At 60.8% G+C, this 14679-nt stretch overlaps 1 protein-coding gene across 3 annotated transcripts in view; it reads right to left on the bottom strand.

Annotated features, from left to right (window-relative positions):
* Window positions 1-6640: 6640 nt before the first annotated feature.
* The window catches only part of LOC102419496 (protein phosphatase 1 regulatory subunit 12B), a 37093-nt gene continuing 29054 nt past the window's right edge, over window positions 6641-14679 (bottom strand). For 2 of the 3 annotated variants that reach the window (XM_023748708.1, XM_023748709.1), the window contains 5 exons: window positions 9309-9399; window positions 8822-9022; window positions 8363-8531; window positions 8151-8263; window positions 6641-7336 (listed from right to left, as the gene is read on the bottom strand). In XM_023748708.1, the coding sequence (XP_023604476.1) occupies window positions 7052-7336; window positions 8151-8263; window positions 8363-8531; window positions 8822-9022; window positions 9309-9399 (859 nt within the window). In that variant the 3' untranslated portion in view covers window positions 6641-7051. Of the gene's footprint in view, window positions 7337-8150; window positions 8264-8362; window positions 8532-8570; window positions 8721-8821; window positions 9023-9308; window positions 9400-14679 lie in introns of those variants that run through there. The other variant, XM_023748710.1, reaches the window with a different exon arrangement.

The following is a 14679-nucleotide window of genomic DNA, read 5'->3' as shown; positions in this document are numbered from 1 at the left end:
AGTCACACACACACACACAGACACACACAGGCACAGGCCCTCACAGGCTCACACACACACACACACGCTTTCACAGTCACACACATACAGTCACACACACAGGCACAGACTCAGTCACACACACACACACACACGCACACGCTTGAAGCTGCATACAATTAAAGGTTACTGTACACAGTTGCATGGCCATTTGGGAGCTTTTTCTTTTAAAAGCACAGTGTTGACCCATAAAACACAGGAAAGGGAACAACTAAATATAGCCCGGAGCCTGAGAAAAGGCCTGGAGAGGCAGACAGGACGGAACGCCCCCTCTGCCCCTGCAGCTGACACTGAGGGTTAAGGGCTCAGGTGCAGGAGCCGGCACGTGGGGACCGGCTGACACAGGGCCACGTGCACGTGGGACCGTCACTGGCACAGCAGCCACAGGGCCTCTGCAGGTTCTATCTTCCTGCCCGACTCCCTCGTGCCCTGACACACCTGTGTTCAGCCCACCTCCCAGACACACACGCACTCTCCCTGCACTCAGCACAAGACACGGAGATAAAACCGCTTACTCGGAGCGTCTTGGCCGTGGGGGAGGGAGTGGCGGGGGGCGAGTCCGACGTAGACTTCCTGCTCCGAGGGAACTCCTTGCTCCGGGTGTACAGAGAGGACATGGCTGCGCTGAGCAGCGGAGCTCAGCGAGGACGCGGCCACCCTGGAGTCCAGCCTGCAGCTCTGGGCCGCCAGCTGAGCAGGCGTGAGGCGTGTCCCTCCACAACGTCTAGCCGGGCCCGCTGGACAGCAGTCCCGCCGGGGGTGGCGGGGAGCCTCGCTGCGTGGCCTGGACCGAGTCCTGGGTTCTCCAAAAGCTCACTCTTCCCGAGGCCTCCTCCCGACGACAGGAGATGCAATCCCGAGGCAGGACGCCCTGGGGTCGGCGGAGATGCTGGGACGGCCAGCTCACGCCGGAGGGAAGGAACGAGCCCCTGCAAACACGCGTCTCCCAGGCTGGCTCCACGCGGGGCGAGGCCAAGGGCTGTGATCACTCAGGTCCGGCAAGTCAGGAGTTTGTGAGAAGCAGCAGTTGGAGGAGCTGGGCTCCCGTCCTCCAACATATAAACACTCAGCCTCATCCCTCCTCTTCTCTCTGACGTTCCAAAGCCGATTCGCTCAGCCAGGAATGCTGGAGCCGGGCCAAGGGCAAGGATCGCTTCCAGCCCACACGGCCGCCACTTGTCGGGGGAGCCAGCGCAGCTTCTAGGAACACGGGGCTCGGGGTGCACGCGCAGACCCCTGCTCACAGCGGCTCTTCTCGGCTGTGACGAGGGGCCTCTATTCAAAAGCCCAGACAGAGGCCCGCACGGCACGGAGGCCTCCATGCTCCGTTCCAACCACGAGTCACTAGCTGCCCCGAGGAGCCCAGCAAACTGCCACCGAAACTCCAGGCCGGGGCAGGGGGTCACGTGGGCACGGCGAGGGCCAGGCCGGGGACACACCGACAGCAGGGGAAGCAGGACCCAGGACCAGACTCCACAGCGAAAAGTCAGTTAAAAAGAAAGGAATGTGTCTGCGTGGTCTCGAGGGGGGAATCTGACCATGAAGCTCTTCCACACCCTGCCATCCCCACCCACACTGCTGGCCCCTGCTTTCTACCCTGTGGCGACCCGGCACAGCCCGCCTCTCTGGCCCCACCCCCTTTCCCACATGAATTTAAATTCCCTCCTCTCCTGGCTCATCTCGCGTCCAGGCAGTGCCGCCTGGTGACCCCTATGACCTCGCGGACCCCGCACCAAGCTCACAGACAGGAAGACCAGCGCGCCCTGTTTCCGTCTGACGCAGGCGACAGGAACTGCCCGTGAACACGGCAGTGGACTCGACCCCAGGCAGGGCCCCGAGGCTCCACCACCTCGTGCCCTCGGGCCTCCTAGGGCTGCTCCTCTGAGGGTTCTGCCCAAGGACGGGGAGGGAGGGGAGGGAGGAGGAAGGTTCCCTCAGGTGGGGGCCCAGGCTCCTTTCTCACACGAAGGGTTAGTCACCAAGGAGCCTGGGAAGGGACCCTCGAAGACAGACTTCAGGGCCCAGACCAGAGGCTCCGTCCTGCTCTCAGCCGGGGTCACGGCCCTGCCCCTCGAAAGCTCGAGGTTCAGGAGCTCGCGAAGGAGAGGGGTCCCAGGCCCTGCAAGAGGCTCCTCCTGCGAACCTGCCCAGAGCTGGCTTAGGGGCCTCGTGCTTCACAATTAAACTTAAATTCAGCAACAGCTCACAAAGGCAGACCCAGTGGGAGGCTGCCTGCTTTCATGGAGGGCGTGTGTGCCCCTCCACGGCCAGATGGAGCCGCGGCCACGCCGGGGGCAGAGCTGCCCACAGGGTCGGCTGGACCTGCCCCGGGACACAGCTCTCAGCACTGGACAGCGCTCCAGGCGGGACGCGGATGTCCTACTGTGCTCCAGGCAGGCCAGGGAGGAAGAACTACCCATCCCCATGTTCACTGCGCCCGAGAAGAGCTCGCCGAATGGATCCTTTCTGATCGACTCAGAGGCAGCCACGAGGGCTTCTGTAGGTGCTACAGCTGGTTAGATAAACGCGGGACAAGTAGCTTCAAAAGGTACGACGCACCCAAACTTTTGTTAAAACTATAAATATTCAAAAACCAGCCGGGGTGTAGAAAAGTCCTTTATGTCACGACGGTTGTTTTAAAGTGAGCAGGAGAGATGCTGAGTACCACTCACACGCCCTGTAATCATTGTACGCGAGGAACTGCAGCATAAGCAGGTCTGCTCAGGAGAGAGGCCTGACATTCAGGGCGTGCTCGTGCTCTGCCTCCGGTGGAGCCCCCCTGCCCCCCGCAACAGGCCCACAGCCGCTCCATTTGCTGGCGTCTCGTCAAGGCTGCTCTCCCACTGTCACAGAGAATCGAGTGTCACACAGACGACTGACCACAGCGTGCTGGGCCCTGACCTGGTGCTGCCCCTCCCCTCCGCTCCCGCTCGCACTGGGGGCAGAGCCTGCGCCGTCCTCACAGGCGCCACGTGGCACATCACCTGGGCAAGTCCCCGAGTAAAACTCCACAAATGTGTTACCTGGTTACATACCATCCGAACGTGCCGTTTCCTGTCACCGGAGGGAATCTGAGGCAGAACCAAGGACAGGCTCCAAGACGGCACAAGGATTTAGTCTGAGCTATTAATTCGGCAACAGGTTTTTAAAATGTCCCTCCTCTCTGCCAGGAGCAACACTGGCATAGTTTAGGGTGTAAGAAAACACCATTTTTAAAGCATCAAGAAGCCACGTGTTTTGTAAGGCTCATGCTGTTGAGGCTCCTGTGTCAACACTCACGTGCCTTAAGGGATCCTGTTCGGTGTAAACTATGCTTTTCCTACGCAGAAGCTCAAGGCACCAAGCGGCTGCTACTGCTTCCAGCCCTGAGCCACGGCCAGCGCCCGGCCACCCGCCGTCGCCACCGCAGAAGGAATGACTCTGTGACTCGAGGGGCCGCCCAGGCTGCTGCCTCTGATGGTCAGAGCTGAACCTTGTGCTTTGACGAGGGCCCCAGGAACGCTCAGGGTGAAAACGATCCCTTTCTTAAGGATGCTATTAGTTGGTCTAGAAAATGTTTAAAAAAACAACAACACAGGAAAAATACCAGCAGGAAATTCAGCAGAAGGCTAAACAATAATTTCTTCTTAGTGGTACGACTTTGAACAATTTCTTCTTCTTTGTAGCAGAATCCCCTTTTATAACAAAATTTTCTACCACCTCAACCTTTACTATCCCGACATGAAAGCCACTGATATAAGCCCTAGCTAACATCATAACAACCAATCATCTGAACAAACAGAGGAAACTAACATGATGCGATGCAGTGTTTCACTTGGACAATCCGAGGCCTGTGATACCAGGAGGCAGACGAAATACACAAGGCCGCCAGGGCACGGCTCTCCCAAGCCATCCTGGAGCAGAAGGTGGACACGGGCCTGGAGCACGCGCTGCTCAGCGCCTCCCATGCGCCCCACCGTCACCGCACGCACCACCGTGAGGGAGAGAAGCAGAATTAGGTAGTTTTCTCAAGTTCACGGTGGTTCAATGTTCAGAACCTCCCTCTGCCAGAAGACGTGCATTAACGTGTAAAATCAAGTCTGGTTTTGGACTCATAACTGCAGGGCGATGGTCACACGGGCACACAGCCCCACAGCCTCGGCCAGACCCCCAGCTGCTCGAGAGCCACCGCCCTGTGCTCGGAACTCCGTCTCCACGACAACAGGCCAAGCTCATCAGGTCCCTCCAAGGAGACAGAGCCGCGGCCACTAACCCGCTAGCACCCGAGGCGGCAGCAGCGGAAGAAGTGGGGAGACGGACGGGGTGACGGACCGTCCTGGTGGCTGATACACCTTCCTCACCCCTGTATGAGGAATCAAAGTCCAAACAGAGAACAGGATGCAGCTTGCTCTCCTGACAGAGTCCTGGCTGGGGCAGAACGCATGGGGCCACAGGACAGTGGGTCCAAAGCTACAGCCGCTCCAGGGAACAGACTGCGCCCTGATGACCCGTCTCCTTGGCAACAGCACGACCTAAAATTAATCAGATCCTTAAAAGGAAGATGCCAAGAGGACCGGTTCTGAGACGCCCAGGCGGCCTTGGGAGTGGAAGGCCCATGTGACTCTGGAGGGGGCGGGTCACGGGGTCACTTCTGGAGGAGACATCAGCGGCTCTGGGTGGAGAACTGCCCCACACACGGCCGCTCCTTCCCCCACGGCCTGTCCCCCGGGGGCTGATGCGACGCCATCACTGAGGGGCCCGTCCCCATGAGCACCAGGACCCCATCAGCCCTCAGACTTCTCAGACCCCGGCCTGGGCAAGCTGGCCACCCCCTTTCCGAGGCGGAGGCTGAGAGAGGAACAGCGATGCCTCTCGTTCACTCTGCTGGAGGAGGGGCTCGCTCTGAAACAAGGACTGTGCTGCGGGAGCACTGAGAAAGTCTTGCGTCCACACAGCACCTCACCTCCCTCCGTGTCTTCAAGCTCAGCCCGCCGGCTCCCAGGCAGCTGCCTCGCCTGGCCGGGCCTCGCCTCGCGGGGCATACCTTACCATATTAGGCAGTCGGGCGAGCAGGAGGCTCAGCCTGGGATTTTACCTAAAAGGACAAGGGCTGGAGGGACGGGAGGTCACTGGTGCACTGCTTGGGTTGGTGGGGGGCGGGGGGCGGCAGGGGGGGGTCCAGCAAAGGCTAGAAGCGGGCTGGGAAAGCCAGGGCCGTAGGGACAGGGCTGTGACTTCCTCGGGGGGACTGGAGCTGGGGGGACACTGGAGGAAACAGGGCAGGGTACTTAGGGAGCCGACTGGAGCGGGGCTCCCCAGGCTCGGGGCGAGGAGGAGCACGGCCCCACTCCTGCCCTTCCCATCGTCCCGCGATTCCCGCTCCTGCAGCCCCGTCAAGTCCACTTCTCAGAACTCACCAGGGACAGTTCAGACACTGACACACGTCGGGGGAGCCTGGGCGCCTCTCTGACTCACAAGACACCTATTCTCTGCAGAAAAACTAGGAATGACGTCAAATCACCCGATTCTAAGGTCAGCGAAAGCCTCACTCTCATCTAGACTTAGGGACCTGGACCCGGAGGATCTCAATGGGCCTCCAGCACCCCAACCATTTAAATGTACCATCACTTCCAGCACAGCTCCAGGTCGGCCGGGCATCACCCACATGTACACGAGGGAACGGAGGCTGGGAGCTAAGTGGTGCGCCAGGTGCAGGCGGGCTGCAGCTTAGGCGTCCGCTCGCGTCCTAACAGGGTGTCCCTGGAGACATAAACAGACGGAAAGCCCACCTGACAGCCCCATAGGAGCACGGCTGTGATAGGAGCTCGGGGCCTCCGTTCTCATCTCTGACACGAGCAGCAGGAATTTAGGGTCCCTGAGGCCGCCCCACCGTCCCCAAGCTAAGCCCAAATCTGCTCCCCGTCTCCAGCTCACAGCCCCACGGACTCCCCCGTCTACACCGCCTGCTCACTCTGCTCAGCTACATGGGCCCCCACCTCTCCTCAGGGGTGTCGGGCACACTCCTGCCTGTCTCTCTGCCGGCGCCGTCCCAACGACAACACTGCACCCCTAAGTCCACAGCCCACTACCCTCCTTCAGGTCTACGCTCGCACGAGGCTTCCCCAACAAGGCCTGTCCGACCACCTGCTGGTGCTGCCCTGTCCACACGTGCCCACCAGAGCCTCCCTCGGGAGCGGAGGTGGCATCGAAGGCGACCCTGTGTAACCCGCCGAGCGGAACGCCAGCGGGAGGCCTGGCCAGGTCCCTGAACCCTAACTTGTTGGGGCCTCGGTTTCCTTCACTGTAACAGGAGGCTCCAGCCCAAGTCACCTCTGAATCCTCCAAAGCCGAGGTGAGTGACTCCACTACTTGGAACTGATTTCAATGGTCCCTTTAACACAAAGCAAACTGTCCCTCTCCGCTGTGCAGGGCCCGTCCGTGGAGGCACCATCGTCCTTGTCGGCCCCCAGTGCCTCCGAGTGACGGGTCCCAGTGCCTCCGAGTGACGGGTCCAGTCACAGGACAGATGCTGCGAGGCCCCGAGGGGCGGGCGGAGCACGCAGGGCGAGGCCTCCCCTGAGCACGCAGGGCGAGGCCTCCCCTGGCCCGCGCAGGTGCACAGCACAGGAGACAGACGCTCCTCACTGCCAGCGTGTTCTCACAACAGCCTTCCCCACCTTAGGACGCGGGCTCACTTCTCCTTCACCGAGCGAGGGAAGGCCATCCGGACACCTGCGGGCTGCACACCGGATGTGACAGCCACCAGCCGGGCTGCCCACACACCCGTTGGCGGTGTGTTCCCGGTCTCACTGGCTCCTGAAGCGACCAATGGGGACAGGCTTTGCCACACCAGGCACGAGGCAGACTAAGCAAAGTCTCCACCGTCTCAGCACCACGCCTCGTGCCCTACAGCGACGCAGGGCAGGCCTGCCTGTCGCAACCGGGAGCAGAGGCAGCCTCCAGCCAGAGCCCCTCTCCACATCCAAATGCTGGTGACAAACAGACGCAGTGCCAGTGCCGTCTCCACTCCCAGCTAAAGACTCAGAGATGCCCCCAGGGGCGCCATCACGAGAGGGCGGGAGGCAGCCTGCAGCTGCTGCCCGTCGCAGGAGGCGGGAAGCGGAGGAGACTGTTCACGGGCGTCACAGCACCGACCCTGCCTGCGCCCGAGGACGCTCTCTCTCCCTCGCCCGCGGCCGGCTCTGCGCGGCCTGGCCTCCTGCGTGAGGTGTGCGTGTGAGCAGGCCCGGGGACACCCTCGCTGGCTGTCACTTACCCTCGCTTCCTTCACCTCTTCAGAGCCATCAGCTTCCTCCTCCTAAAAAGGAAAGAGTAGAAAACAAGAGGGTCACGTCGCGGACGCCTTGGGAGCAGGAGGGTCAGCCGTCAACAACCCGACACACGGCCTGGGGGGACGGACAGCTCGGACGTCCTGCTGCCACAGCTGGGAAGAGCTCTGAGACCACAGACCTCATCTCCCGTCGACAGTCAGCCCACAGCCCCCGGCTGTGAGCATCTCCCTAGAGCACAGTTCCACAGATGACACTGCCCTTTCTTCCCCACCGGACGGCTCAGCTAATTTCAAAGGAGTTGTTGGGAACCAGGGGTCTGACTCTTAAAACCCCAGTGATGGAGCGGGGGGAGGGGGAGGAGCGAGGGGGGCAACTTAAAGCTCCGGACGGGGTCTGCAGCCAGCGCACAGGGCGCCTGCCTTTGTGCAATGCCAGACTCAACCTGTTCTGTGTTTTTTTCCTGCCTCAACATGTTTTTTTATGATCCCCCCCTTTTTCCTCCAAAAGAGCGAGGCTGAGCCGGAGGGACTGGTTACTTCCCGTGGTGCCATCCCTGCGAGGAGGTCCGGGCGGCACAGCTCTGGGGCATGGGGAGGACGCTGAGGGCTGGGCTAGCTTCCAGGTTGCAAACAGTGGTTTTCACGCATCACCCGTCGTGACTGAGTACCTACTATGTGCCTGGCGCTGCTCCAGCCACTGGGCCCCCAGGAACACCCTCACGAGTCCCACACGAGTTCCCTCTCCTTTCTGTCCCACAGACACTTCCTGCCACCTGCACCTTGGGGCCATGGGTGGGCCTCTGACCTCAGCATGGAGGGTGACCAGGTGCTGTCCACTTACGTCCTTCGTCCAGAAGCTGATGCCCGTGCCCCTCCGCCGCTCCCGGGGCCGCCTCCGCTCACGGACGGACAGCCCACCGGCGCACGGGTCGTCCACACCTGCCTCTTCGCTCTCTGCGGGGGAGAGAGGAGTGAGCACCAGGACCCAGGGTGCGGCCCGAGGACGCTGTCGGGAAACTCCCCGGAGGCTGCATTTCCGGGAACTCTACGCACCGTCTCTGTCCATGTCCTTGGCCTCTGAGCTCTCAGCGTCAGGGGCTGCCGGCCCGCTCGTCCGTAGTAGGTGGGAGCTGGTGTAGAGGGTGGGTCTTGAGGTGGTCGGGGACACGGCGGTGGTGGGCTTGTCTGGCTGAGCTGCACCCCTCAGGCGACGGCACGCAGGCTGGGGGCCAGCCACAGGGAGACGTTAGAGTCCAGCCCCACCAAAGGGCATGCACAGTGGGCTTGCTGAGATGGGCTTTTCTACACCAAGAGGGTCACCAGTAGTAGATGCTCAGGAAGTAGCTAAAGCTAGTTGATTGCCGGAAAGGAGATAGTGATGGCCTGGCCGAGGGCACAGGCAGCCCTGATGCTGGAGAAAACCCCCAACTTTGGAATGAAATAGAAGGACAAGGGCCTCAGGATGAAGCTCCACCCACCCGCCAGCACAGGCCTGTGGCCTCACGAGCTCACCTCTTCCTCCTGACCCCGGCTCCAGGGCTGGCGGCCTTCCCCGGTGTCCTTGGCGGGGAGTGTGGACGTCTCATGCCTCTCGGCGCGGCCCTCCAGCCCTTCGGTACCCAGCTTCTGGCCAGGCTGGTCCTGAGCCTGCCGCTCCGCCCGAGACCGGCTGAAGGTCCTCTCTGCCTCCTGCAGGTCTGTCAGGGTCACTCCCTGGGGAGAGAGGACAGATCAGAGAGGGGCCAGCCTGACCAGGACCCCACATCCCAGCTCCGAATGAGGCCCTCAGCACGGACCATCTCTAGCAACACGGACTTAAAGTCAACCCTGAGTGTGCAGAGCCCTGTCCCCGAGGGCGGCCGAGCCTCGCTGCTCCTCATTGCCAGGTAGCAGCGCTGCATGGTCAGTGACAGCCCTGCACTCACCAGTCCCTAGTGGGGGACCCTGGGGTCGCCAATGGACAGGAAAGGACCAAGGACAGAACGGAGGCCACACCCACCTGCGTCGACCTCCGGGTCTGCCGGGCTTGCCTGGAGCGTGCTTTCCGCAGAGACTCGGCCTCCTCATCACGGACGGGCGTCAGATACGACCTGCGGAGGGATGGACACAGTGAGGGTCTGCCCAGCCCGCCCTCAGGAAGACGAGGTGTCCGCATCCTCAAGTGGGTCCCACCTGCAAAGAGCGAAGGCAGGAGCTGGCAGAGGCTGTGGGGAAACTGGACACAAAGCAGCACTGAATCCTGGGGACTCGCTCTTTTTAGTTTAGGGCTCTCCACCCACGTCCCGTGAGAGACTGCAGCGACTCCCACTGCCGTGACGGCTGGGCGAGCCGAGAGGAGGGTCTCCTCTCTGTTCTGTGGGGACGTGTGTAAGATTGGGGTCTGTCCTCCTTACTCACTGAGAGTTCACCAGTGAAGCATCTGAAAAGGTCTGAGAGGGGCTCCATTTCTTTACTACACTGAGGCCTATTCACATTTCTGTTTGGTGATCTGATCACAAAATGGGCAGAGGATTAAATAGACCTTTATCCAAAGAAGATGTACAGATGCCCACAGGGACGGTGCTAAAGGCCACTCACCACCAGGGAAATGCAAATCAAACCACAGTGAGGTGCCACCTCACGCCTGTCAGAATGGTGCCATCAGTAAATCAACAGCAACAAGTGCTGGCGAGGACGTGGAGAAAAGGGGACCCTGTGTGCTGCTGGTGGGAATGCAGACTGGCGCAGCCTCTGTGGAAAAAATACGGACTTTCCTCAAAAAATTAAAAACAGAACTGCCTTTGGACCCTGCAATCCCACTTCTAGGCATTTATCCGAAGGAAACAAAAGCACTAAAGATGGGGCACAGGCACAGTGAGACATTGCTCAGCCGTAAAGAGAAGGAAACCCTGCCGTTTGCAACATGGAGGGACCTGAGGGATCGGCTAGTGACACCGTCAGACAGAGAGACGAGTCGTCCATCTCACTTTCCATGGAATCTAGACGCCCCAAGCGCAGACACAGACAGCAGAGCGGTGGGTGCCAGAGGCAGGTGGCGAGTGGGCACTGTGGGTGCAGGGGGTCAGAAGGCCCAGGCGTCCAGCTTTCACCGAGGCCAGTCCTGGGGCAGCACCCAGGGTGGTGGCTGCACTGAGGATGGGACAGGCGCAGAGGCCAGCAGACCCGAAGCGTCCCCACAGAAGGGAGCGCTGCCCTGTGTGGCGAGGGGTTCCCCGCAGCGAGGCCCAGGCACCGGGTTCTGCAGTCGGCTTGTCCTCCACGGGGGCCGCTCCTCCGGGAGACACACTCCAGCAGGCCTGGCACCTGCCGTCCAGCGCGACGGTCACTGTCACTCACGCAGCCGGTGGGATGGAGAAGCTTGGCTTTACATTAATTTAAGCCTCAACAGCTCCACATGGCTACGCTCCCGCTGGACGGCACAGCCCGAGAACCCACTTAGACGACCCGAACCCCGGACCCGTCTTGTCTCCACGAACCACAGGCAGGCAGCCTGCCAGTGACGCTGAAAGCAGCTGATGCGACTCCTCAGGACACAGCCGCCCTTCCCGCCATGCTCCTCGGAGCCTCCACTGTCGCAGGTTGCGGAGGCGGTGCTGGCTCCCACCTGAGACACTTACAGGGGCAGCACCAGACCAGCTGCCTCCCCGGGACCCCCACTTCCCTCTGCCTTGACCACAGACTGTACCTCCTTGCGCAGGCCTGCATGGCGGCGGGAAGGTCGAAGACGTGGGGGTGGACGGCCAGAGAGGTGCGTGGCTGTGGGGAAGACGCAGCCTCGGCACCCACTCCCTGGGCACCCGAATGCTGGCGGCGGCCACCAAGCCGGACGCCAGGCCTGTGAGCACGAAGCTGCCGCAGAGCAGGGGGCGGGGGGGCAGGAAGGCAGATCCTGGGCTCAGCAGAGCCAGTGCCGGTAACAGTTCCCAAACACACTGCATGAGATGCTATTTCATCACTGTCCGATCAATACTCCCGTCCGCGGGGAAGGCGGGGCGCGCAGGGAGGAAGACGCAGGACGTAGCTCGGGGAGGAGTCCTGGACACGGTTCCACCTGCCCTTGGGCGACCCTCAGGCTGCCCGTCCCAGTGGGCCATGGGGGCAGATCCTGCCTCGCTGGCGACTGAGTGGTGAGGGCGGGTCAGAAAGAAACAGCACAGAGTCAGCATTTCAGGCTGTGCAGGCCACTCAACACTCCTACTCGACACATAAACCAAAGGGCGAGGCCCCGAGCCACAGAGCTACGGAGGAAGCCTGCAGACCCTGCTCTCGGCTCAGCAGCACGCCACGGCTCAGGGGACCCTGCTCTGTACAGACTGGGAGTCTGGCGTGTCTGCGACGACCTAGAAAGTACTGTGTCATCCTGAATTCGTGTCCTTCTGAACGTTTGCGCCATTAAAACACTCCAGCCTCAAGTGCCAAAGCCACTGCCACTGAGGGCACGGCCTTCGTTATGTAGGTCACGTACAGTTAGTTCCGGACCAGCCATGGCAGACTCCAGCCCCCAAAGGCCAGCGAGAGCTGATTAATTTCACCCCCACAGGCTGGACCAGCTGGGCCAGCCAACTGCCCTGCACTGATCACTGACCACAGCCAGGCCAGGTCAGACTCAGCACCAGCGCTAGTTTGGTGTTTTTTTTTAAACAAGAAAGTCCTGGAAATAACCCAAATCTCAAACAGTACAGAGAATAGTTAAATAAATGATGGAAGATCCATTATAGAATACTATACAGACATTACAAGACAAAATGAAACCAAAAGATACCCAAGTTGGGAAATATTAGTATCCTGAATATGTAAAGAACTTACAGCAATGTAAAAAAGAGTAAAAAAACCCAACTGAAAAAAATCAGCAAAGCACAATCAGGAAATTCACAAAATAGGAAACTCCAAAGCCTGTGAGCGTAAGAGAAAACGTTTATTTCCACTAATGATCGTGAAATGCAAACTAAGACGGGAGGGACGACTTCGCCTTCCTTAGACTCGCAAACACTGACGCTGTCCACGTGCCGGGAAAGAGCGGGACTGGCCCCACAGGCCCCGCGTGGGGCGGGGGGGGGGCACTTGTTTGCTTCCTTGGACAACTTTGAACTTAGGCTGGACCTTGTGCAGCTAAAACTTTTAACTGTAACAACGATGTTAATGACAGAGCACTGACCAGACAGTATGAGACATGAGACATACATGGTATCCTAGCGGGTGAGACGCTGCAGGCTGTGCTCAGCCTAAGGGAGGGAACCCAGGGAAAAGGCGGCGGGCGGCGCCTCCGGTTGTGAAGAAGGCAAGGCACACGGAGGGGTGAGAAGCGCCCGGACCGGGAGCCTGTCCTGAACACTCACCTCCTTCGCAGTCAGGTGACAGCTGTCCCCTCCCCAGGGCAGCGCTGTCCCCGGCTCTGCTGTTCCAGGGTCCCTCCCAGCCGGGCCCCCCTGCCCCCCGAGAGGCCTCTGCAACAGCTTATTATCTTCCCGCCCACACCCCACCCCGGTGACTCACATTCCTGTAATTAAGACTCAGTGGCACGTTCTAAGTCAAGTTTTCCTGGGGTGTCATTTACACACAGCAAACTTCCCTTTTTAGACGAGGAAATGAGGGAAGGAAAATAGTGCCCAGAAGTGGCTGTGGCCACAGCTCCCAGCAGCCAAGCTCCGAGCGGCGGAAAAGGGACGGGGGACACTGACCCTGTGGAGGGAAGGGCCTGTGAAGACGCGGGAGGCCTGGGACCGACACAGAAGGGGTTCACAGAAGAAAGAGGCAGAAGGGACACAAACAGAAAGGACAGTGAGCTGGAGAAGAAGGTGTCACGGCCCCAGGAGAAGCCTCACAGGAAGAAGCGCCCCCGCAGTGCGGGACCTTCTCTCTGCCCCCGAACACCTCACCTGTGCAGGAGCCACAGGCGCCACAGGCGCCCCTCTGCCGCCATCTGCTGGACACACAGGCACTGCACAGGCGAGACCACGGCCCGCAGCAGCATTTATTCAAGCAGCCTGTGTAGGCTCCGCGGTGAAGAAACACAATCAAGGCGCACCAGCAGGAAGCTTCCATGTGCATTAGTCACACCATCCAAGAGCAGAGCAGCAACAGCACCCGGGGGCGCCCTGGTGCAGGGGTCTCGTGTGCACAGGACCGTGCTCAGCAGAGGGGTGACAGGCCTCGGCGTGGCCAGAGGGCCCCCGTAACCATGCCCAGGCTTTCTCCCTGGTGCGCAGCTGCAGACACAGGGGGTGGGGTAGGGGGGTGAGCTCCAGCCTCAGAGCCGTGGGCTGGGATGACCCAGCAGGACTATGAATTCTGCCTGGAAATTCGTCCTCGGAACATCCAACCCCAGTCAGAGAGCGTCCATCGCACACGCACGGGATACACTCACCTCCACTCTCCCGTACGGCAGTCCGCGGTAAGCAGGCAGCCTGCACCCAGACCCAGCGCCGGCCTCTCGCCGACAGCTCCCTGCCGCACCCGGAGCCAGCCTTCCTCCTCCTGCACCAGCGTCTCCGTCCTGCCCCGACTACCCAGCAACCTCCTGCCCAAGCACCTTCATTACTCAGCACACGTCATCAGGGAACATAAACGGCAGGTGATACAGCTGCCCCGTGCACTGCCGTCTGACGTTCGGGCCACATGACCGACCCCGTCTCCTCCTACGGAGAAGCACTGAGGCCCTGACCCCCTGGGGCGCTCCAGTCGGGCACACGTTCAGGCTCCGGAGCAGCTCCACACCGTTCTGGCTGGCGACCTGTTCTTGCCCCTGCTCCTCCGCCCTCCCCAGCCGCACCCCCACCCCCCGACCCACATCTGCAACCAAACCGCTTCCCCAAGGACCATCAGGAAGAACCAAGGACCGAGCAGAAACAGTACCTGGATGTCACGCTCTAAGCAGAGCCCGGCGGCGGCTCGGCTCAGCCCGAGGGGCGAGGCGTCCCAGTCCCTCCCCGGAGCACAGAGGCCACCCTCCTGCCCTCAGCTTTCCTGACAACCAGGCTCCTTCCTTGGCTGCACCTGGGCAGGAGCTCGCCCAGAGCCCGATCAGCAAACAGGGGCCACCTGGCTGTCCTTCCCCAGGAGCACAGCCTGCTGATGGGCTGTCACAGCGACTGCCCTGTGCCACACCGGACACCGACTGGGAGAGGGCTGAGTGAGGGCACACAACTCCCGTCCCTCCGGTGCTGCCACACTCACACTCTGAAAAAAGAATCGCCTTATCAGAGGAGACTAACCATAAACAGGGCCTGGTAAGGACCCTGCGCAGCAGGGGTCAGGTGACTGCTGGCTCCTGAGGTGCTGGGAGCGGGGACAGAGCCAGAAGCTGGAGACACGGGGTCTGGCCTCCCTCTGACGCGGGAGTCCTGTGCAGGGGGACACTTGTAAGCCCCCAC

This window comes from Myotis lucifugus, unplaced genomic scaffold (genome assembly GCF_000147115.1).
Source record: "Myotis lucifugus unplaced genomic scaffold, Myoluc2.0 scaffold_1707, whole genome shotgun sequence".
In the NCBI taxonomy this organism is placed as follows: Eukaryota; Metazoa; Chordata; class Mammalia; order Chiroptera; family Vespertilionidae; genus Myotis; species Myotis lucifugus.
Note: the sequence above shows the minus strand (reverse complement) of the source record. Positions and strands in the feature narration are given on the sequence as shown.